The following is a 25,255-nucleotide window of genomic DNA, read 5'->3' as shown; positions in this document are numbered from 1 at the left end:
ATCAGAGGGCACAGTGTTAAAGTAAGGAGCGGCAAGTTTAGAGGGGATTTTAGGAAAATAGTACCGTAGCATCAATGGTCATGGGTCAACTACTGGAAAATGAAATTAGAATAGATGGATGTTTAATGGCTAGTGTAGTCACAATGGGCCAAAAGCCTGTTTCTGTGCTTTAAATACTATGTGATTTGTAGCCAGTGAGGAGTTACTATCTCAGGCAAGGTTGGCAGTAGTGGGTGTGGTTGACCTCAATGTTATGCCATTTCAGCACGATTGATCAGATCAGGACACTGTGTCAAAGGAGGCCTGGGGTACCTTACTTCTCTGGCAGCCGTTGTAACCAGTGTTTCCAACTTAACCAATCAGCTGTGTGGAAGGACTTAAGAGCAAGAATACAGCAGAGAATGAGGGAAGACTGATGAATTAAATGAATTATTTCAATGCATGAGGCTTGACAGGTAAGGCAGAGATACTTAGGACATGGATGGGAACATGGGACTGGGATATTACAGCTATTACAAAAATATAACTAAGGGAGGGACAGGACTCACTGCTCATTGTTCCATGGAATAGATGCTATAGGAAGGATAGAGGTGGAGGCAAAAAAGGAGGGGCATTGACATTTTGATTTGGGAGAACATCACGGCAGTACTTATATATCTGTATCATTGGCAGAGGATATTCCTGAGGGATCACCAAGTGAAGCTATAAAGGTGAGTTGAGAATTAAGAAGGGGGTTATCACTTTGATGGGATTGTACCATAGGCCCCTCAATGTTAGTGGGAAATTGAGGAGCAAATATTTAGGGAGATCACAGATAGCTGTAAGAATAAGAGGGTTGTAATAGTAGGAGGTTTTAACTTTTCAAACATACACTAGGACTGCCATGTGTTAAGGGCTTGGATGATGTTGAATTTGTTACGTGTGTTCAAGAAGACTTTCTCAATTGGTATGTAGATGGCCGTACTAGAGAAGGGGCAAAACTTGACCTCTTCTTGGGAAATAAGGCAGGGCAAGTGACTGAGGTGTTAGTGGAGAGCACTTTGAGATCAGTGACTGTAATACTATTAGTTTCAAAGTAGTTAAGGAAAAGGATAGGCCTGGTCCACAAGTTTTAAATTGGAGCAAAGCCAATTTTGATGGTATTAGACAGGGACTTCCAAAAATTGACTGGGGAAGGCTGTTTGCAGGTAAAGGGACATTTGGCATGCAGGAGGCTTTCAAAAGTGAGATAACAATAATTCAGGGACAGCATGTTCCTACAAGAGTAAAGGGCAAAGCTAGCAGGAATGGAGAACACTGAATGACTAGGGCATATCAAGACTGTGGTCAATAAAAGAAGGAGGCATATGTCATGGATAGACAGCTGGGATCAAGTGAAACCCTTGAGGATAATAGGGAGTGTAGATGTACACCTAAGAGGTAAATTTGGAGACAAAAAGAGGACATGAGATTGCTTTGGCAGATAAGGTTGGAGAGAATCCAAAGAGATTCTACAAATATATTGAGAGCTAATGAGTAACTAGGGAGAGAATAGGGCCCCTTAAAGATCAACAAGGCCATCCATGTGTGTGGAACCACAGGAGATGCGAAACAATTTTTTGCATTAGCATTTACTGTGGCGGAAGACATGGAAGCTCGGGAACTCGGAAATAAATAATGATATCTTGAAGTGTCCACATTACAGAAGAGGAGGTGCTCGAGGTCTTAAAATGCAAAAAGATAGATAAATCCCTGTGACCTGATCAAGTGTATCCCGGAACATTGTAGGAACCTGGGGAAGAAATAATGGGCCCCCCTAATGGAGATATCTGCATCATCAACAGCCATGGGTGCTGTACTGGAAGACTGAGGGTGGCTATGTGCCATTATTTAAGCGAAGCTGTAAGGAAATGCTGGGGAACTGTAGACCAGTGAGCCTGACATCGGTGGTGGGTAAATTGTTGGGATTCTGAGACAGGATCTACATGCATTTGAAAAGATGAGGACAGATTAGGGATAGTCAGCATGATTTTGTATGTGAGAAATCATCTCACTAGCTTGATTGAGTTTTTTGAAGAGGTGACCAAGTAGATTGATAAAAGTAGAGCAATAGACTTTTGTCAACATGGACTTTAGCAAGGCCTTCGGCGACGTTCCATATACTGGGTAGTGAGGTTAGATCACGTGGGATCCAGGGAGAGCTAGTCAATTGCTTACAAAATTGGCTTGACAGGAGGAGACAGAGGTTGGTGGCAGAGGGTTGTTGTTCAGATTGGAGGCCTGTGACCAGCAGTGTGCCACGAGGATCGGTGCTGGGTCCACTGTTGTTCATCATTTATATAAATGATTTGGATGAGCATATAGGAGGCATGGTTAGTAAGTTTGCAGGTGACAAAAAAATTCGTGGTTATAGTGCACAGTGAAGAAGATTATTTAAGAGTCATAGAGATATACAACATGGAAACAGACTCTTCTGTCCAATTCAGTCCCACTTGCCAGCATTTGGCCATATCCCTCTAAACCCTTCCATTCATATACCCATCCAGATATGTATTAAATGTTGTATTAGTATCAGCCTCCACCACTTCCTCTGGCAGCTCATTCCATACACGGAGCACGTACTTGAAAAAGTTGCCCCTGAGGTTCCTTTTAAATCTTTCCCCTGTCGCCTAAACCCTATGCCCCTCTATGTTTTGGACTCCCTCACCCTGGAGAAATGAACTTGCCTCTTAACCCTCTCCATGCCCCTCATGATTTTATAAACCTCTATAAGGTCACCCTGCAGACTTTGATGCTCCAGGAAAAACAGCCCCAGCCTATTCCGCCTCTGTCTATAACCTAAACCCTCCAACCCTGGCAACATCCTTGTAAATCTTTTCTGAACCTTTTCTGTTTCACAACATCTTTCCTGTAGGATGGAGATGAGAACTGCATGCAGTACTCCAAAAGTGGCTGAACCAAAGTCCTGTACAGCTGCAGCATGACCTCCCAGCTCCTATATTCAATGTACTGACCAATAAAGGCAAGTGTACCAAACATAATCTTCACTATCCTATCTATCTGCAACTCCACTTTCTAGAGGATTTTGATCAATTGGGCCAGCAGCCAGAGGAATAGAAGATGGAGTTTAATTTAGATAAATGTGAGTTGTTGTGTTTTGGCAAGACAAACCAGGTCATGACTTACACAGCTAATGCCAGGGTCCTGGGGATTGTTGTCAAACAGAGGAGACCTAGGGGTGCAGGTACATGGTTCCTTGAAAGTGGCGTCACCAGTAGACAGGGTATTAAAGAAGGCATTTGGCATGCTTGCCTTCATCAGTCAGAGGATTACATACACCATGTGGCAGTCATGTTACAGCTATACAAGACATTGGTAAGGCCATGTTTGAAGTACAGTGTACAATTTTGATTGCCCTGTTATTGAAAGGAAATTATTTAACTGAAAAGGGTGCAAAATTGATTTACAAGGATGTTACCAAGACTGGAGGGTTTTCAGTTATGAGAGGCTGGATAGGCTGGGACATTTTTCCTTGGAGACTGAGGGGTGATCTTATAGAGGTTTACAAATTTGTGAAGGCGTAGACAACTTGATTTGCCAAGGTCTTTTCTCCAGCATAGGGGAGTCCAAAACTAGACAGTATAGGTTTAAGGTGAGAGGGAAAAGATTTAAAACCGACCTCAATGGCAGCATTTTCTCACAGGGTGGTGCGTCTTTGGATTAAGCTGCTAGAGCAAGTGGTAGAGGTGAGTATAATTACAACATTTAATGCACAGTTACAGGGATAGAACATGTTTAGAGGAATATGGGTCAGTTTAGGAAATCTGGTCAGCATGGACGAGTTGGGCCCAAGGGTCTGTTTCTGTGCTGGAAGACTCTGACTCCTCTGACACACACCACATCAGTATTTGAACAATGCTCAGGAGGTTTTGCAGGACAATGTGCCTTTGAACTCAGTACTGATTCCATCCCATTGGGCATACTTACTAATCGGATTAAGATGTAGAATCTTTTTAAGAGCCAGCTCTGATTGCAGGCTCTGCTATGCCTTTGTTTTTGAAATTTCATTAGCTCTGATGGAAACTACATTTGCCTGTTTTAAATGGCTATCTTCATTAACAAAAGGAATGTGGTTCAGACCAAGCAACTTCAAATAGCCCAGATGAAATGGCTTCTGCCTGACCTTCTCCCTTCCCAATCTCTGTCACCTCCTCCAGCTCCTACATGCCTCCCTATCTCTGTCACCTCCTCCAGCCTGTACACCCCTCCCTATTTCTGTCACCTCCTCCAGCCCCTACACCCCCTCCCTATCTCTGTCACCTCCTCCAGCCCCTACACCCCTCCCAATTTCTGTCAGCTCCTACACCTTTCCCTATCTTTGCAACCTCCTCCAGCTTCTATACCCCACCTCCCCTCTGTCACCTCCTGTGGCACTTACAAACCTCTATCTCTGTTACCTCTTCCAGCCCCTACAACCCTCCCTACCCATCTCCTCCAGTCCCTGCAATTCTCTGTTTTCCCTGATCTGGGTTCTTGCTCATCCCCTAGTGCTCACCAATGCTGGATGTTCCTTCCACTGCCTGGGCCCTAAGCTGTGGAATTTCCTTTTTGCATCTCTCAAACTCAGCCCTCTGTCCTATTATGACACTCTTGAAAACTGACTTCTTTCACCAAGCATTTATTCACCAGCTCTAATTCTTTCATTTCTCTTTTTATTTAATAAAGGTGTTCTCTGTGAAGTACCTTGGAACATGTTATTACATTCAAGGCACTATATAAATACTAGTTGTTTTTCTACTCAAGTGCCCACGTAACTTTGTTTCTTTCTGATTTGAAGCTGTAGATTTTTTTTGTAGAGTTTAACTCCTCAGTATTCACCTGGAACGTAGTGTCACTCCGAGACTAGACCACAAAAAATGTCATATCAGTTCTGACCTAATGCAAGACAACCATCACTAATAGATAGATCCCATTGAGAATTTATAGTCCTGGATTTGAATACACAGTGACTCCATGTTGGAGTATCTTCCATTTATTAAATTAGGTACCTCCTTACAGTTGATTGGATATAGATTTCTCAGCAATGTTGTGCTCAGCTAAGTAGCTCCTGGATGATACTAACATCACCTTTTCCTTTCTCACAGTCCGCAAGATATCATTGTGTTTATCATCGGAGGAGCGACATATGAAGAGGCACAGACTGTCTACAATCTGAACCGTACCAATCCAGGAGTGAGGATTGTGCTGGGTGGAACAACCATTCACAACACCAAGAGGTAAGGGCAAGTCAGGGCACCTGGGAATGGAATTTCTAATACTGGCTAGCTGATGAGCAGATTTCCACGGGGTTGCAAACCTCAGACCTGGTCAGTTAGTCCTGATCCTCAGAGTGTCTTACAGCTAAGCTTGTGCTATTCTGAACAGTATGCTGGTGAAAAGATTCCAGGATTGAAGCCTGTCAAGGCATGGTTCCTATACCTGATCAGATTGTGGTGAAACAGAAGAAACTTAGATTTCAGGTGCACAGTTCTCTGGAAGTGGAGTCCCAGGTTGGGGGTGGGGTGTTTGGCATGCTGGCCTTCGTCGGTCGGGGCATTGAGTGTGGAAGTTGGGAAGTTATGTTCAGTTGTGCAGGACTTTGGTGAGGCTGCGCTTGGAAAATTGTGTTCAGTTTTGGCCACCATTCTATAGGAAAGAGTGCAGAAGAATGTTGCAGGGTTGGTTGCCAGGATTCAAGGGAATCAGTTATGGGGAGAAGTTGGACAAGCTAGGACTTTTTTGTTTCGAGCATAAGAGAATAAGGAGACATCTTATATAAGTATGTAAGATCGTGAGAGGCATGGATTGGTTGAAAGTCTTCTTCCCAGGGTTTGGGAATCAAGGGCTATAGGGTATCAGTTTAAGGTAAGAGGGGAAAGAATACATGGGATCCTGAGGGTCAACTTTTTTACACCGAGGGTGGTACACATATGGAATAAACTGCTAGCGGAAGTAATTGAGGCGAATATATTAACAACATTTGGAAAAATACATGGATGGTAACAGTTTCGAAGAAATGGGCCAAGTGCAGGGAAATGGGGTTAGCATGGATGGACAATTTGGTTGGCATGGACCAGTTTAGGGTGAAGGGCCTGTCCCTGTCCTGTAGACCTCTATGTTGGGACAGCTTGTGAGAACAAGATTGGGCTAATTGCAGTGCGGTTGTTCTGAAGGATGGTTTAATGTATTTGGTCCATTGGGATTCTGTACATTGGAAGTAAAAGTAAAAGGTGTTGATCCATTGACAGCATCTACATGGTTGTGATTGCATTTTAGAATATCCTTCTGTGGAAGAACATTTTTATTTTCATTTATGTATTGCCCCAAAGGGAATTCAATGAAAGTAAATTACTTTCAAATACAGTTCCAGTTGTTGTGTGATGCAGACAGTAACCACACTACAAGGTCTCAGTTACATCAGTGGCATGAAATAGTTCATCTGCTTTTAATATTGCAGGTTAACGTTTTGGTTTTTAAACAGTAAAATAAGCAATTTCAGATGACAGGATGTTTGTGTTTCAGTCCCAACTCCATGAACCCTGTCTGGTGGTCATATACAGCTGAGACATCTGCTCCTTGGAATTTATTCAGGCCCCTTAAAGAGCTTGTGAACCAGGCTTTAAACCACAAATGTTGGAGGTACAAACGTCTGATTATAAAATGTGATAGGTCAGAACTGACCTTGGTTGAAGCCCCAGTTCGTTATAGTTTGATGTCATTCCCTCCCGACTTAATGTCACTTCCCTCAGTCTCAATATTTAGACTCATAAATTGCACAGTAGATCAGCCTGCAGAAATCAGCATGGTGAGTTACACATCCTCCCTCACTCGAGGTTTGACTTAAATGCCCACTCCAGCAGAAAGTCCAATTCCTTCTGCTGGGAAGTATTCTGCTGTTAATGAAGCTTCCTTTGTGTTCACAGCCAGTGCAGAATTTGACTAGGATTTATCACAGTTCTTGGAGACAAAAATACCTCTTCTTTAATGGACACTTCCCTTGCAATGCCATGCCCTCACCCCAAACCTCTGTCTCATACATTGAATCAGTCCATTACAGCACCTGCCCTCACTCTGTCCCATGCCCCTTGGGGCTAGTAACATGAGGCTTCTCCAACAACGTGACAGGTGCTTGTCACTACACCTCTCCCCATACTAGCAGCTGCTCGCAGTTCCTTTGGGATTACTCCATTCTGAATAAAGAACTGAAAAGTTTGATTGGAAGCTAGTGTGTAAATTATTGCTCTAATTCATATAGCTGTGGGCTTTGAGGACACACATTGTTTTAGTTTAGATTTTTATCCCTGACAGACATATTGGCCATTCTTACAGCTAGGTTTATGCTCCATTTTAAGATGCCAAAGAAAATGTTTCGGTTTATTTATTACATCTGGCTGAGATTGAACAATTAAAATCTGTATTTGGTAATAAAATGCCCTGATTCATTGTGAGCCTGTTGATTGGTGGCCACGGAGCCATTCTAAGACCTTGCTAGTCAGTAACTTAATCGCACTCTCCTCTGTCACACGCAGCTCAACTGATAGTGCCTCTCAATAATTTAAAGCAGTTTGATTTTCACCAAAGACAACCGATGACAACGAATGGAAATTTCACATTACTTCTGTAATATTTGTACTGTGTGTAGGAGGGTGACTGAGCAGGGGATGAGGGAACAAGGCAGAAGCGGGTGACTGGGGAGAGGACAGTGGGCTTGTGAACATGGTAAAGGACAAGTGAGTTGGAGGTGAATGGCAAGGATGAGAAAAGGGGACTGTGGCATGGGGGGTGGGAAACAAACTAGCTTAGGATGGATAGAATTTGAGTATGGTAGGTCTATTCCCTTAAGATTAATAGAATGAGTAATGATCTCATTTCTTAAATGGTTTTGCAAAACAAATACTGAGAACAAGTTCCCCAGACTGCAAATGTAAAACATAATGTCACAATCTCAGGATGATGGCTCAGCCATTTTGAACTGACATGATTTTTTTTCAATCAAGGGATTGTTAATCTTTGAGATTTTCCACACCAGATAGCTGTGGATGTTCACCTGTTGGATATATTCAGGACTGAGAAAGTACTATGGGAATTAAAGGATATTGGGAGAGTGTGGATGATCACAAGGAGATCAAGGATCAGCTATGATCATTGAAAGATGGAAGAGGCTCGTAGGGTTGTGACCTATTGCTAGTCCTTTTTCTTATAGTCAGTGGACAGAAAGTTGGGGAAACCAGTGAGAGGATATTGAAACCCTGCTTGGGTCATCACCTCTGTGGTAGCTCTGTGAAGAATCTACACATTAGATCCAACTCCCTGCACTTTTGAAAATTAAGAAAATATTTCACAATAAGAACTATTCTGGATCCCATTTTCACTCTCATTTATGGTTGGACATTTTGCATCCTGAATATGCTCCTAGTTGCTCCCTCAATGTTATTGGCATGATCTATTTTCTTTTCAGTCATCTGGTTGAACCAAAGGGTCCGTTTCTGCGCCCTATGACTCTATGATATGATTTTTCTCTACTTAAGAAAATCCTTCAGAATCAGAACATCGGTATCACATCTTCCTCTTTCTTTTTTCCCGACTTTGGTGTCTCTCACCCTTTGTCCAATTCCGATTCCTTTGACCAGCTGGTCTTTGGGGTCTTTATTTCCTTCTGTGGTTTTTACAGCCTAAGCCATAGGTCCTTTAACTGTAACAGAGGTTCTTGGTAGTACTGTGAATGTTGGGCAGCCCAAATAAAAATGCTAGGATGTTACTGCTCCAATGTGTGTGCGCAGGAGATAAGTTAATATTTCAGTGCCTGATGTTGTTGGACCTTGAGATCCAGGATCTTTGATGTGTTCCTGAGATTTGTGACTGACGGACTATAGCCCTGGAGGGTCAGTTCCTCTGTTCTGCGATGGAGGTCCTTTTTCATGAATCTACTTGCCTTCATGCCAGCTGCTACTTCTGGGTTGCAATCTCATCTTTAAGCTAGAAGGTTGTGGATGAGAGCCCAACTTTTGCAATCACAACAGGAAAAATTCAGTGCAGAACTGAGTGAACGCTGCAGTCAGAGGATCAGTGCTGAGAGAGTGCCCCATTGTCAGAGGGTGAGGACTGAGGGAGCGGGCACTGCCGGAGGGTCGCTGCTGAGGGAGTACTGCACTTTTGGAGGATCAGGACTGAGGGAGTGGGCACTTTCGGAAGGTCAGAGCTAAGGGAGCGCTGCACTGTTGGAGGGTGCAGGCAGAGGGAGTACTGCACTGTCTGAGGATCAGGGCTGAGGGAGTGCTGCACTGTCAGAGGGTCAGTACTAAGGGAGTGCCGCACTATCGGAGGGTCAGGGCTGAGGAAGTACTGCACTGTCAGTGGATCAGTCCTTGAGGAGCACTGGTCCGTTGGACAGTCAGTACTGAGGAAGGGCTGTGTTTTTGGATGGTCAGTTCTAATAGCATGCTGCATTGTTATTGGATTACTACTGAGGGAATGTTGCAATGTCAGAGGGTCAGGGCTGAGGGAATACCACACTGACGGAGGCTCAGTGCTGAGGGAGTGCTGCATTGTCGGAGGGTCCAGGCTGAGGGAGTACTGCACTGTCAGAGGGTCCAGGCTGAGGGAGTACCGCACTGTCAGAGGGTCAGGGCTGAGGGAGTACCGCACTGTCGGAGGGTCAGGGCTGAGGGAACACCACACTGACGGAGGGTCAGGGCTGAGGGAGTACTGCATTGTCGGAGGGTGCGGGCTGAGGCAGTAACGCACTGTCGGAGGGTCACAGCTGAGGGAGTGCCGCACTGTCGGAGGGTCACAGCTGAGGGAGTGCCGCACTGTCGGAGGGTCACAGCTGAGGGAGTGCCGCACTGTCGGAGGGTCACAGCTGAGGGAGTGCCGCATTGTCGGACGGTCCAGGTTAAGGGAGTACCGCACTGTCGGTGGGTCAGGGCTGAGGGAGTGGCGCACTGTCAGAGGGTCAGTCCTTGAAGAGCACCGGCCCCGTGGACAGTCAGTACTGTGGTATCGCTGTGCTGTTGGATGGTCAGTTCTAATGGCGGCTGCACTGTCAGAGGGTTAGTACGGAGGGAATGTTGCACCGTGGACGGTAAGTATTGAGGCAGTGCTGCGCTGTCAGAGGGTCAGTCTTCGAGGAGCACCACTGTACTGGAAGATCAGTGCTGTGGGTGAACCATTCAGTTGGTGTTCCTGTATTTGTTTTTAAACAAGACATTAAACTGAAACTCTCTCTGCTGTCAAATGTTCAATGATTCCATTGTACTATTTTGAACATGGACAAAGGCTTCGCCCTGGTGTCCTTGTTCATTATTTATCTCTCAACCAATATCAACGAAACAGAGTATCTAGTCATTATTCCTATTTATGGGCGTTTACTCTGAGTATGTTGGACTTTGCGTTTCCTACATTTCAACAGTGACTACGCTCCAAAATGTACTTTGAATTGTAAAGTCGTTTGGAAGGTTGTGAATATGTGGAAGATGCAGTTTAAATGCAAGCCTATCTTTTCGTTGGAAGCATTGGAAAAGGTCCAGATGAGATTTACCAGGATGTTGCCTGGAATGGAGGGAAGGTCTTACAAGGAAAGGTTGAGAGAGCTAGGGCTTTTGTCTTTAGAACAACGAAGGATGAGAGGTGACTTGATAGAGGTGTACAAAATGATCAGAGGTATAAATAGAGTGGACTGCCAGAGACGACTTCTTAGGGTAGAGATAGCTATTATGAGGGGGCATAGTTTTAAAGCAAGTGGAGGTGGATATAGGGGAGATGTCAGAGGCAGGGTCTTTACTCAGAGAGTGGTCGGGGTGTGGAATGCCTCGCTGGAGAGGGTAGTGGGGTCAGCCTCGTTAGTGGCATTTAAGCGGTTATTAGATAAGCATTTCGATGATAGAATAAGTTAGGGGTGGAGGTTAGATAGACCTTAGAATTAGGGTAAAAGGTCAGCACAACATCGTGGGCCAAAGGGCCTGTACTGTTCTATGTTCTATTTTCCTTCCTTTCACTAGTTTTCTCGAAGAAGTTGCAGCTTCAGGAATCCAGAGCCGAGTATCGGAGAGACCACATGGAGTGAGCCGATCATCAAGACGATGAAATCCTGGGACATCCTTGGTTCTACCTCTCCTAACCATCATATTTCTAAATGATTTGGACTATGATTTGGGCTAGTGTGACTGTTCCTACTGTTGTGAATGCTTTGCTTCTCCTTGTTTCATTAAATACAAACTTAAATTCCAGCTCACAGACTCCTATTTGGGAATGTTTTCTCGAGAAATATGCTGCTTTATTATTTGTAGAGTCTGTCTGACAAGTTGCTGCTTTCAACTCCACTCATTCTGTTATTTTTATATGATTTAGTATATACAGCTTTTATTTATGGAATATTTTTGGACAGAGTTGATGATATCTCCTTGCCACTGATGTGTAGTTCATAGAGAAAAAACAGAAAAGGCTGTGTTTTTTCAGCAGTTTCTGTTTGCATTTCAGATCTCCAGCATCTGCAGTTCTTTGTTTCATTCTACTGTAGTTCATGAAGATCTACCTATTTGGCTTACCCCATGCTTCAGGAGTGGCACACCAGAGACTATATAATACCCACTTGTTTCTCATTAATGCAAGAGATGTCCCCATGGTCCTTTAAAGATGCAGAATAAATTCCTACCCCCAAACCACCCCTCCTTGTTTCTCTATTTACTCAGTGCCATTGGTGGAGAGTCTGGATGGAAAGGGAGTTTCAGGATATTAGGTGCTCTCTGATCCTCCTGCAGCTGTCCTTTTTTCTTCTCTGAGCTGAGATGGTGGGTGTCAGCTGGATATTTTACTACGAAGGAATCAATGTTGGGAAAGATACTCTCCAGCATTTGTCACTTGGTACCCCCTCTGTGTCTCTCTCTGTCAGTCTAGCCCTGGAGTCACTGAACAGTGATCACAGCAGGAACCCTGGCGATTTCCCTAACTCAGAAATCATTGGATAGTGATGTGGTGTAGGAACCCTGGCTAATCTTCCTCTCTCACTCACCTGTTCAGGGGCATTGCTGTTTGTTGTCTGCCAACTAGTACTTAGCTGATTAGGCATTTTGATTGACCCTCTGCTCTTCTAGTCTATATAATTCACCATTGCACACTGAGTGTTTTCGACTAATTGAGACTCAGATCAAGCAGTGTGCAAAAGAATTGATCGTGATGCTATTATTGCTGGTTTAACAGAGAGAAAAAAAACAATTTGCCGACTGCTATCAAAGAATCCTGTCTCTGGCCATTATCCCCTAACATAATTGTACTGACTGCTTCATCACTTTGCTTTCCATAAACACTAAATATCTCGGTTCCAAGAACTAGGAGCACAAATGTGTGTATATTGCTGGAGAACAGAACATTGTTAAACACTTTCCCAGTGAAACACCGGATGCTGGATAATGTTCTGATGCAAGTAGATCAATAATGAAATGTTTATTAAATCAGAGCATATAAAGCTTTGACAGCACTTAAAAATTATTCTGTATTCACTCAGTTATGTTCCGTGCATTACAGACCCTATATATTGCAGATAACTATTATAAATGTAGCACCTTACAGGACCAATGTATTACAGATACAGCAGATGACAAGCTGTGCTTTACAAATGTAGCACCTTTAAGTTTTGTACATTAAGCACTCAACACATTAGACTCCTCTAGGCAAAATTCTTCAGGCTCCTCTGTAGGTCACTGACCCATATGTAGCAGAAGAGTGTCAGCTTTGAACCAGGTCAGACAGCTAAGCAAGTGGTTGCACTGCCTGTAAAGTACAGAAAGACGAACAAAGCAGCCAAAATTGCTTTTTTTATTGATGCTTTAAACAAATGCCATTAGGGCTAGTCTAAGCCACGATGCAGTCATATATGTTGGTAACATTGCTATTTCAGGCTTTCAGACTCAGATTTGCCAACCTGGTGAAGTATTCCAGAGATGCAGTTGACACTGAAAGTGGGAAATTATTCAGTTATATTGGTTTTGTGGGTGATGGCACCCCTTTCAGTTATTTTTAAAATGTTTTGTTGTGATTTTTGTTGCACTTCAGCCTCATGGTCCTGATCTGTGGGCATCCAGTGTGAGGGGGTGTGGGCAGAGTGCAGGACCTCCTCGTAGATCTGCTGCTGGGCCTGGCCAGGCTGGCTATAAACAGGTCCAGGTTACAGGCTGTGGAAATTATCAGTGGGGGCTCTGCCCACTGTTGGCCCCTCTTTTATGATTGTGCCCGTGTGTCCTTGGAGAGGGAGCATGTGATGTCTATTAATGCTCTCGATGTCTTTAGAGAGACATGGGCACTGTGGGGGATTCGGGTTTTATTTCTCCCTCCAACTTCATTTTGATTAAGTCTCTTCCCCATTCTCTACCTTCCCTCATTTATAATAGATTGCATTGTCCTTAACTGGCTTTGCATGTAAACATTGGATTGGCTACATGGGTGTTTTCACTGGTGGTGGTTATTAAAACATATGAAAAATAAGTCATGGTGTTCTGAGGTGATGATCCTAGAACTGTTCAAGTGGTTTGCATTATGTACAATGTAGAGAATCCAATGCAGAGTCAGTAAAATATGATGGACCAAGTCGGATTTCATGATGCTGTAATCTTGGTCAACAGTACACCAACAGACCCAAATATTTTGTAATGAATCTCTCTTGCCAGAAAGCTTCAGACCTTCCCCAAACCATAAGGTCAGAAGTGGGGATGACTGCCGATGATTGATTTTCACAATGTTCAGCACCATTTGTGACCCTCAGCTATTGAAACAGTCCATGTTCAACTACAGTAAGATCTGGATGATGTCCAGGCTTGGGCTGACAAGTAACATTTATACCACACAAATAGCAGATAACAACCATATCCACTAAGAGACAATCTAACCATCACTTGATATTCAATGGTGTTACCATCACTGAATCTCCCACTATCAACATCCTGCGGGGCAACTATTGACCAGAAACTCAAATGGACTCATCATATAGAAACAGTGGCGACAAGAGCAGTCAGAGAATAGGAATACTGCGGCAAGTAACTGACTCCCCAAAGCCTGTCCACAAACAGCAAGGCACAAGTCAGGATTGTGATGGAATACCCCTCACATGCCTGGATGGGGGCAGCTCCAACAGCTCAACATCATCCAGGACAAAGCAGCCTACTTAACTGGCACCACATCTACAAATATTCACTCCCTCCACAAGTGACACTCAGTAGCAGCAGTGTACTATCTGCCAACATGCACTGCAGAAATTCAGTCCTCAATCAGCACCTTCCAAACCCACAACCACTTCCATCTAGAAGAATAAGGGCAGCAGGTACATCAGAACACCACCACCTACAAGTTCCCCTCCAAGCCACTCACTGTCATGACTGGGAAGTATATTCCTTCACTCTTGCTCTATGAAAATCATGGAATTCCCTCTAATAAGGGTATTGCAGATCTCCCTACAAAAGATAGACTGCAGCTGTTCAAGAAGGCAGCTCACCTTCACCTTCTCAAGGGCAACCAGGAATGGGCAATAAATACTGGCCCTGCCAGCAACACTAAATCCCACAAGTGAATAAATAAGAGAAAGGTACAGGTAGTATTGTGGCACACAGTATGTGCATCTGTGATGATGTATAATACTGTAAGGAAGGTGCAATTCCTGTCCATACAAACTGAAGCCCCTGTCTAGACTTGACATATCTACTAAACTGGGTATTGGCCAGATACAGAGTAAAAACTGGCATCTACCTAACATTTGGAAAAATTGTCCAGGTACGTCTTGTGCACAAAATGTTAGATAGATCCAACCCAGCCAGTTACCATATTTTCAATGTACTCTAGATCAACAGCAAAGTGATGGAAGGGATCACTGATAGTGCTACCAAGTGTCACTGACAAAGAAATAACCTCACCAGAACTCAGTTTAGATTGTGCCAGGACTCTTCTGTTCCTGACCTCATTGAAGGCTTAGTCCAAACACAGACAAAAGAGCTCAGTTCCTGAGGTGAGGTTGAAGTGCCCTTTACCAGTGTTTCCTTTAAGCTGCATGCAGCTGCTCCAATGTTCCACACACAGCAATTGGTGCGACGGCATGGATCACAGCTTTTATTTCCAGTTCCAGAAGTTGCTGCCACACACGGACCTCGGAAGACCACACAGAAGAAACAAATTAGAGAGAACACTGCCCTTGACATCAAAGCCCTACTTGACTGAGTATGACATCAAGAAACTTTAGTAAAACAGGTATCAGGGGAAATATTTCGAAAAGGAAGATAGGTGTGGTTGTTGGAGGTCAGTTATCTCAGCTCCAGAACTCCAAGCAGGAGTTCCTCTGGGGAGTATCCTAGGCTCAAATGTCATCAGCTGCTTCATCAATAATCTCTCCAGTGCTGTATGGGACTTCAACTTTCCAAATATTGACTGGGAACACTATAGTTCGAGTACTATAGATGGGTCAGTTTTTGTCCAGTGTGTGCAGGAGGGCTTCCTGACACAGTATGTAGATAGGCCAACAAGGGGCGAAGCCACATTAGATTTGGAACTGGGTAATGAGCCCGGCCAGGTGTTAGATTTGGAAGTAGGTGAGCACTTTGGTGATAGCGATCACAATTCAGTTATGTTTACTTTAGTGATGGAAAGGGATAGGTGTATACCACTGGGCAAGAGTTATAGCTGGGGGAAAGGCAATTACGATGAGATTAGGCAAGATTTAGGGAGCATAGAATGGGGAAGGAAACTGCAGGGGATGGGCACATTAGAAATGTGGAGCTTATTCAAGGAAAAGCTCCTGTGTGTCCTAGATAAATATGTACCTGTCAGGCAGGGAGGAAGCTGTAGAGTGCGGGAGCCGTGGTTTATGAAGGATGTGGAATCTCTGGCCAAGAGGAAGAAGAAGGCTTATGTTAGGATGAGATGTGAAAGCTCAGTTAGGGAACTTGGCTACGAGGTAGCCAGGAAAGACCTAAAGAGAGAGCTCAGAAGAGCCAGGAGGAGACATGAGAAGCTGTTGGCAGATAGGATCAGGGTAAACCCTAAGGCTTTCTATAGGTACTTAAGGAATAAAAGAATGACGAAAGTAAGATTAGGCCCAATCAAGGATAGTAGTGGTAAGTTGTGTGTGGAGTCAGATGAGATAGGGGAAGTGCTAAATGAATATTTTTCAACAGTATTCACTCTAGAAAACGACAATGTTGTTGAGGAGAATACTGAGATACAGGCTACTAGACTAGGTGGGATTGAGGTTCACAAGGAAGAGGTATTAGAAATCCTTCAGAAGGTGAAGATAGATAAGTTCCCTGGGCCGGATGGGATTTATCCTCGGATCCTCTGGGAAGCCAGGGAGGAGATTGCCGAGCCTTTGGCATTGATCTTTAACTCGTCATTGTCTACAGGATAGTGCCAGATGACCGGAGGATAGCAAATGTGGTTCCCCTGTTCAAGAAGGGGAGTAGAGACAACCCTGGTAATTATAGACCAGTGAGCCTTACCTCAGTTGTTGGTAAAGTGTTGGAAAAAGTTATAAGGGATAGGATTTATAATCATCTAGAAAAGAATAAATTGATTAGGGATAGTCAGCACGGTTTTGTGAAGGGAAGGTCATGCCTCACAAACCTTATTGAGTTCTTTGAGAAGGTGACCAAACAGGTAGATGAGAGTAAACCCGTTGATGTGGTGTATATGGATTTCAGCAAGGCGTTCGATAAGGTTCCCACAATAGGCTATTGTACAAAATGCGGAGGAATGGAATTGTCGGAGATATAGCAGTTTGGATCGGAAATTGGCTTGCTGAAAGAAGACAGAGGGTGGTAGTTGATGGGAAATGTTCATCCTGGAGACCAGTTACTAGTGGTGTACCGCAAGGGTCGGTGTTGGGTCCATTGCTGTTTGTCATTTTTATAAATGACCTGGATGAGGGCGTAGAAGGATGGGTTAGTAAATTTGCAGACGACACTAAGGTCGGTGGAGTTGTGGATAGTGACGAAGGATGCTGTAGGTTGCAGAGAGACATAGAGAAGCTGCAGTGCTGGGCTGAGAGGTGGCAAATGGAGTTTAATGCAGACAAGTGTGAAGTGATGCACTTTGGTAGGAGTAACCGGAAGGCAACGTACAGGGCTAATGGTAAGATTCTTGGTAGTGTAGATGAGCAGACAGATCTCGGTGTCCATGTACACAGATCCTTGAAAGTTGCCACCCAGGTTGAAAGTGCTGTTAAGAAGGCATACAGTGTTTTAGCTTTTATTAATAGAGGGATCGAGTTCCGGAACCAAGAGGTTATGGTGAAGCTGTACAAAACTCTGGTGCGGCCGTACTTGGAGTATTGCGTACAGTTCTGGTCACCGCATTATAAGAAGGATGTGGAAGCTTTGGAAAGGGTGCAGCGGAGATTTACTAGGATGTTGCCTGGTATGGAGGGAAGGTCTTACGAGGAAAGGCTGAGGGACTTGAGGCTGTTTTCATTAGAGAGAAGGTGGTTGAGAGGTGACTTAATTGAAACATATAATTTAATCAGAGGGTTAGATAGGGTGGATAGGGAGAGCCTTTTTCCTAGGATGGTGACGGCGAGCACGAGGGGGCACAGCTTTAAATTGAGGGGTGAAAGATATAGGACAGATGTCAGAGGTGGTTTCTTTACTCAGAGAGTAGTAAGGGAATGGAACACTTTGCCTGCAACGGTAGTAGATTCACCAACTTTAGGTACATTTAAGTCGTCATTGGACAAGCATATGGACGTACATGGAATAGTGTAGGTTAGATGGGCTTGAGATCGGTATGACAGGTCGGCACAACATTGAGGGCCGAAGGGCCTGTACTGTGCTGTAATGTTCTATGTTCTATTCTCTGACCTTCCCTCCATCATGAGTCATTGACAAACATTCCCACTCTGAACTTATGTTGGAGGGAAGGCCATTGAAGAAGCAGCTGAAAATGACTGAGCCTAGGACACTACCCTGAGGAACTCCTGCGGAGATGTCCTGAAGCTGCGGAGATGTCCTGAAGCTGAGATGACTGACCTCCAACAACCATGACCGTCTTTCTCGTGCCAGGTATGAGTCCAACCAGTGCAGAGTTTGCCACCTGACTGCTAGAGTCCTGTCACTTTCAATGGTCTGTGCAGACATAGATCTAGGTCCCTTTGCTCCTGCACTCCCTTTAGAATTAAACCCACTATTTTATATTGTCTTCAATTTCTTCCAACCAAAGTGCATCATCTTGCACTTCTTGGCATTAAACCTTATCTGCTAAGTGTCCACTCACTCCATCAACTTATCAATGTCTCTTTGATGTTCCACACTGTGCTTCTCACAGTTTGCAATTCCTTTAAGTTTACTTCCAAGTTAAAAAGCTGGCTCAGCCAAAAATGGCCATATCTCCTGACTGAATAAATGATCGCTCCTGTCCCATCATATACTCCCAGGGTAAATACCCCATGGATACAGAGTAAAGCTCCCTCTATGCTGTCTTGACTGTATATCATACAAAAATACCTTTTATTTACACAATGCCTCTAAAAAAGTGTTCCACAAGTCCTCACAAATTAAAACAGAAATGGACACAGTGATGGTAGATGAAAATAGATTGGTAATAAAGGAGGGAGCAGTGGAGATATTTTGAAATATGAAATAATGATTCCAAAAATGTACCCTAGACAGGGGACACACACAAGAGATCAAGGTCAGTAATCTGTAGAGTTTCCAGTGAAACTCCTCAGACTGTTCCTTGAAGCAGAAGACAGTAAGTCTATTTCTCACAGCTAATGAATATGAATTTTTGCTGCATTTCTGGTCTAATCAGTCATAGCCAGAGAATCTCCTGAAATGACTTCGCCTCCCATTCCTACACAATTACCTTTGTTGGTTCTCGACGAATGTTGCTTGACTCTCTTCTATCTTTCTCTTACAAGCTGCCCCTTAGTGATATAATTTTAAAACACAATGGGTTCCACATGTACACTGGTTACAAACACTGCTACCTCACCATCAACATTTGACTGCTTCAGTTTCTTTGGACTAAGATCATGAGAAATAGGAACAGATTTAGGTGCGTCATTTGGCACTTCAAGCCAGCCCACCACCCAGTACAATCATGGTTGAACTTTGACTTCAAATTTCCCATACCATGTCCACAATAGCCAAAGTAGTAGATAAAAATTGATGAGTCTTTGTTTTGTACATAATCAATACATCTACATAGGTTCCTAGGACAAGAGGGTTTGCCTATGACAGGAAGCTGTGACCATTGGGTCTGTGTTCTCTGGGGTTTTGAAAAATAAACATTGATCTCATTCAAAGATAAAAGGGGAGACAGCTTTCCTCTATCTGGGGAATCTCAAAGGTATGGAGCTGGGACAGAGGCCCAGAGTAATAGACTAATTGTTAGAATTTAGATGAAGATAAATTTCTTCAGTCAAAAGATTGTAGTTTTGAGAATTCTTTGCCCTGGAGGTTTATAGATGCTTCATTGTGAGTATGTTTAGGGTTGTGATACACAGATTTCTGGGGTTTCAATAAATTAAAGCATGAGGTTGGCAAGGGTTAAAGTAAAGTTGAGGGAGATTAATACTGATAATGCTTGGGGGGTGGGAGGGCTATATGTCTACTCCTGCTCCTATGTTTTACGTCCAAAGTCTGCTGTCCACAACTCTCTGTTCTTGATTCATGACCCATATGATTGAAAACGTTTCTCATCTCAGCCTGAAATGGAAGATTCCTTCTCTGAGATTGTGAGTCTGCATTTGTCACATTGCTTGCCCAATATCCAACAATGGATGAACTGAAATTTAGGTCCTTTATTTTCTACCATAAATTCAGTTTCCCAGCTACCAATACCAATCCTCTCCCTGGGCACTATGACTTTCAAACAGACTTATCAGAATTATAGTATCATATTTGACTCCCTGTTAAGTTTTCAATCCTGTATCCTTTCCATCATCTGGATGGCTTCCTTACAGATTGGTAACATTTTCCCAGCCTCAACCTAGCTGCTACTGAAGCCTATAGCCATCATCTGTTATCCTTGGACTCCTACTCCAGAGCGTGTTTTGCTGGCCTCTATTCTTCATGTTTCAGTTAACATTGGCCATACAGATAAGAAAGAAGGTTCGGGCTGAGACAAACTGAGAGTTCACAGCCCTCAATGGGTTAACGTCAACTTCCTCTGAAAGCAGCAAAAAAATCCGGCCCCCACACACTGGCTTGTACAGGATGAGTTAGAGGCAGGGACACAGAGGCAACAAGGAAGGCTGCCGTCCAGCCATTCAGAATGACATCGTGAGTGGGAAAACAAGAAATGCAATAGAACGGATGCTACGCACTAAGCGAAACAGAGACAAACACTGAGAATTACCTAGAGAAGCAGAGAAACGAACAGTGAGATTCAGACAAAATAAAGACAAGCAGAGATGAATTTAGAGAAATAGCATCGAGAAAAGGGTCAGCGACTCGGAGAGAGAAATAAAGGTAGAAGGAACCTACAAGGAATAGATAAGCGGAGCGCAGTGAGGTCGCTAGCGACAGAGAAAGACTGACAGATCGAGAAAGCAGAGAACAGGAGCTCCCTGAGCCATCTCCAGCCTTAGCCGGAACCCAGCGCTGGGGCTGTTGAATGATGAAGAAGACGCTGCCGAATAAGAGGGTGAGTGGTGCTCAAGGGCCGGGGTCTGAGAGCTGGGCTTGATCGGGGGGGAGGGGGGGCGGTTGGCTTTGTGGTCGCAGTCTGCGTCTCGGGGAGGAGATGGGAGAGTGTGCCTGGTTCTGAGAGCTGGGCTTTGGGGTCTGCGAACTGGGGCTGGGGTGCGGGTCTGAGCCTGCGATCTGGGGCTGGGTCTGAGATGTCTGTGAATGGGATCTGAGACCGTGGTCTAAGTCTGGGGCTGGGGTGGGGGTCTGAGACTGGCATCTTTGTCTGGGGCTGGGATCTGGGGCCAGGACTGCGGACTGGGTCTGGTGTCTGGGATTTCGGGCTTGGGGCTCGGATTTCAGGCTTGGGGCTGGGGCCTGGGAGATGGGGTCTCGGGCTGTGGCTGGAGTCTGTGGCTTAAGCTGGGGCCTGGTGTCTGGGGCTGGGGGCTGAGGTCTGTGGCTTGGGCTGGGGTCTGCAGCTGGGGGCTCGATCTGGGGCTGGGTCGGGGGGTTGAGTCTGGGGTTGAGGTCTGAGTCTGGGGCTGGGGTCTGAGTCTGAGTCTGCAGCTGGGGCTGGGACTGAGTCTAAGAGTCAAACTTCATCTTCCTCATTCTCTTCCATCTTATTTATATGTGCAGGATTGGAGAAAATAAACCATAAGTTTTTCTTTTTAAAGGGGGGAGGGAGCAAAGGGAAACCAAATGTTGCCAATAAGCTCAATAGGGAAGAGGCCAGTGAGAGCAGCTAACTCTTCGGGCACTAACATTGCCGATTTCTTTCACTGTCCAGGGCACCCAGGAAGGCAATCAGCTGCCAAGCCAACCAGAAAAATCTGGCTGGATTCGCAAATACTGCGGGAGAGGAATATTCCGGGAGATTTGGAAAAACCGCTATGTGATCTTAAAGACAGATCAGTTGTACATCTCAGAGAAAGAGGTATGTGTCATGACAAGGAGGATCCTGAAGCACAGGGAGAGAGAAGATCCTGAGGCACAGTCAGAGGGTTTTGAGGCACGGTGAGAGAGTCCTCAGTTATGGAAAATTCATGGAATCTCAACATTCACCAGAACAAAATTTTACATCTCAATCAGTGCTAGAGAGGTTTACTTGATGTTAGTTTCAGTACCTTGGATTCTGAACGATAATTGGGAAGTTGGAGAATTTTGTTAGGGTTCGTGCTCCTGATCATTGTCAAGCGGCCTCCATTATTCCTGTGTGCTGATATTTTAACCTTTCAGTTCCCCTCACTCATTACGTATTGGACACGGAGTACACGGACAACAGTGCGTACAAAGGGGAAGGCAATTTTAAGAAGCATATTTTTGATCCTCGTTTCAGATGCAGAAGGGCTAGCTGTTGGATGTGTCACTGCATCGGTGTACAGTCCTGTGATGAGTGTTCACTTCCTATTAGTGCTCGATTCAGAGGTCATGTGATTTCCAATAATGTCCAACACAGCAGCCTCTTTGTTTATATTCATTTATTCCACAAAACTCTCATATACAACAATGTCACTGGCTACATCTCTCTCTATATCCTCCGTCACTGGCTCCATCTCTCTCTACATATAGAACATAGAACATTACAGCACAGTACAGGCCCTTTGGCCCTCAATGTTGTCCCGACCTGTCGTACCAATCTGAAGCCCATCTAACCTACACTATTCCATGTATGTCCATATGCTTGTCCAATGACGACTTAAATGTACTTAAGGTTGGCGAATCTACTACTGTTGCAGGCAAAGCGTTCTGTTCCCTTACTACTCTCTGAGTAAAGAAACTACCTCTGACATCTGTCCTATATCTTTCACCCCTCAATTCAAAGCTATGCCCCCTCGTCCTCGCCGTCACCATTCTAGGAAAAAGGCTCTCCCTATCCACCTTATCTAACCCTTTGATTATTTTATATGTCTCAATTAAGTCACCTCTCAACCTTCTTCTCTCTAACAAAAACAGCCTCAAGTCCCTCAGCCTTTCCTCGTAAGAACTTCCCAACATACCAGACAACATCCTAATAAATCTCCTCTGCACCCTTTCCAAAGCTTCCATATCCTTACATCCTCCATCACTGGCTCTATCTCCGCCTACATCCTCCATCACTGGGTCCTTGTCTCTCTGCATCCTCCAGCACGGGCTCCATCTCTCTCTCTCTACATCCTACATCACTGGCTCTATCTCCGTCCTACATCCTCCATCACTGGCTCCATCTCTCTCCTACATCCTCCATCACTGGCTCCATCTCTCTCTGCATCCTCCATCACTGGCTCAATGTCTCTCCTACATCCTCCATCACTGGCTCTATGTCTGTCTTACATCCTCCATCACTGGCTCCATCTCTCTCCGACATCCTCCATTGCTGGATCTGTCTCTCCTACATCCTCCATCACTGGATCCATCTCTCTCCTACATCCTCCATCACTGGTTCCATCTCTCTCCTACATCCTCCATCACTTGCTCCATTTCTCTCCTACATCCTCCATCACTTGCTCCATCTCTCTCCTACATCCTCCGTCACTGGCTCCATCTCTCTCCCACATCCTTCATCATTGGGTCCATCTCTCTTCTACATCCTCCATCTCTCTCCCACATCCTTCATCACTGGTTCCATCTCTCTCTGACATCCTCTGTCACTGGCTCCATCTCTCTCTGACATCCTCCGTCACTGGCTCCATCTCTCTCCGACATCCTTCATCACTGGCTCCATCTCTCTCCTACATCCTCCATCTCTCTCCCACATCCTTCATCACTGGTTCCATCTCTCTCTGACATCCTCCGTCACTGGCTCCATCTCTCTCCGACATCCTTCATCACTGGCTCCATCTCTCTCCTACATCCTCTGTCACTGGCTCCATCTCTCTCTCCTACATCCTTCATCGCTGGGTCCATCTCTCTCCTATATCCTTCATCGCTGGGTCCATCTCTCTCCTATATCCTTCATCGCTGGGTCCATCTCTCTCCTACATCTTCCATAACTTGGTCCATTGCTCTCCTACATCTTCCATCACTTGCTCCATCTCTCTCCTACGTTCTCCATCGCTGGATACATCTCTCTCCTACATCCTCCATCACCTGCACCATCTCTCTTCCGAACGTCCATCACTGTCTCCATCTCCCTCCTACATTCTCCATCACTGTGTCTATATCTTTCCTGCATCCTCCATCATGGGCTCCATCTCTCTCCTACATCTTCCATCACTGGCTCTATCTCTCTCCTATGTTCCCCATCATTGGGTCCAACTCTCTCCTACATCCACCATCACTGGGTCCATCTCTCTCCTATATCCTCCGACACTGGCTCCATCTCTGTCCTACATCCTCTCCCAGCTAGAAATGAAGAAAATAGGATTAGGAGCAGGCCATTCAGTCCTTCAAGTCTGCTCCGCCATTTAAAATGACCATGGCTGATCATCCAACTTGGTACCCTGTTTCTGCTTTCTCCTTTTACCCTTTGATCCCTTCAGCGCTACGAATTATATCACACTCCTACTGAAGACATTCAATGTTTTGGCCTCAACTGTTTTTTTGTGGCAGAAAATTCCACTACTTGCTGGGTGAAGAAATTTCTCTTCATCTCAGTCTTAAATGGCCTACCTTGTATCTTTAAAATGTAACTTCCTAGTCTGGACATCCTGGTCATCAGGAGCATCCTTCTTGGGTTTATCCTGTCTAGTGCTGTTAGAATTTTATAGGTTTCTATGAGATTCCCCCTTCATTCTTCCAGACCCCTGTGAATATAATCCTAACCTATCCAAACATCCCAGCAATCATCCTGGTAAATCTTCGTTGCATTGCTTCCAAAACCAGAATATCCTTCCATATAGAGACCGAAAATGCAAATAATACTCCAGGTGTTGTCTCACCAAGGCCCTGTATAATTGCAGCAAGACATCCCTGCTCTTGTATTCTCACTGTGAAGAACAACATACCATTTTTAAATTTCCCAGAGTCTCATCCTTGTTGACCTTCTTTCACTGGGATAGGCAGATTATCTGTGTGTGCGACTGGGGTTATCAAAATTATGAACACTGTTTTCCTGTTCAGAAACCAAACTGAGGGGACCAGAGAGAAAAGTGCATGCAATTCATATACTAGTGATAAGAAATCACTAATTTTGTGCTAGTACTGGTTAGGTTATGCTAGTTTTGAATTTTGATAGCCTGTAGCTTGTTAGAGGAAGCTGCGGCCAAAGGCCGAGAGATCATTTGGTATACAGGTTTGAGATAGTCTATGGTATTCATAGCTTTAATATTGATACCATTGGGTTACAGGAACAGCAACTCATATTCCGCTTGGGAACCCTGCAGCCCAATGGTATCAATGTGGACTTCACCAGCTTCAAAATCTCCCCTTCCCCCACCGCATCCCAAAACCAGCCCAGTTCGTCCCCTCCCCCCACTGCACCACACAACCAGCCCAGCTCTTCCCCTCCACCCACTGCATCCCAAAACCAGTCCAACCTGTCTCTGCCTCCCTAACCTGTTCTTCCTCTCACCCATCCCTTCCTCCCACCCCAAGCCGCACCTCCATCTCCTACCTACTAACCTCATCCCACCTCCTTGACTTGTCCATCTTCCCTGGACTGAGCTATCCCCTCCCCACCTATACTCTCCTCTCCACCTATCTTCTTTTCTCTCCAT

At 44.7% G+C, this 25,255-nt stretch overlaps 2 protein-coding genes across 2 annotated transcripts in view; both read left to right on the top strand.

The window, feature by feature from the left end:
• Positions 1 to 11,243, top strand: part of vps45 (vacuolar protein sorting 45 homolog) — a 44,158-nt gene extending 32,915 nt beyond the window's left edge. The window contains exons 14-15 of the mRNA XM_048525701.1: positions 5,124 to 5,255; positions 11,016 to 11,243. Coding sequence (XP_048381658.1) covers positions 5,124 to 5,255; positions 11,016 to 11,100 — 217 coding nt within the window. The 3' untranslated portion in view covers positions 11,101 to 11,243. The remainder of the gene's footprint in view (positions 1 to 5,123; positions 5,256 to 11,015) is intronic.
• Positions 11,244 to 20,172: 8,929 nt separating this feature from the next.
• Positions 20,173 to 25,255, top strand: part of LOC125449779 (pleckstrin homology domain-containing family O member 1) — a 31,134-nt gene continuing 26,051 nt past the window's right edge. Inside the window, exons 1-2 of the mRNA XM_048525671.2 lie at positions 20,173 to 20,631; positions 21,409 to 21,555. Coding sequence (XP_048381628.1) covers positions 20,602 to 20,631; positions 21,409 to 21,555 — 177 coding nt within the window. The 5' untranslated portion in view covers positions 20,173 to 20,601. The remainder of the gene's footprint in view (positions 20,632 to 21,408; positions 21,556 to 25,255) is intronic.

Source organism: Stegostoma tigrinum, chromosome 47, assembly GCF_030684315.1.
Source record: "Stegostoma tigrinum isolate sSteTig4 chromosome 47, sSteTig4.hap1, whole genome shotgun sequence".
Lineage (NCBI taxonomy): Eukaryota > Metazoa > Chordata > Chondrichthyes > Orectolobiformes > Stegostomatidae > Stegostoma > Stegostoma tigrinum.
The sequence above is the reverse complement of the archived record's forward strand: the minus strand, read 5'-3'. Positions and strand labels throughout refer to the sequence as shown.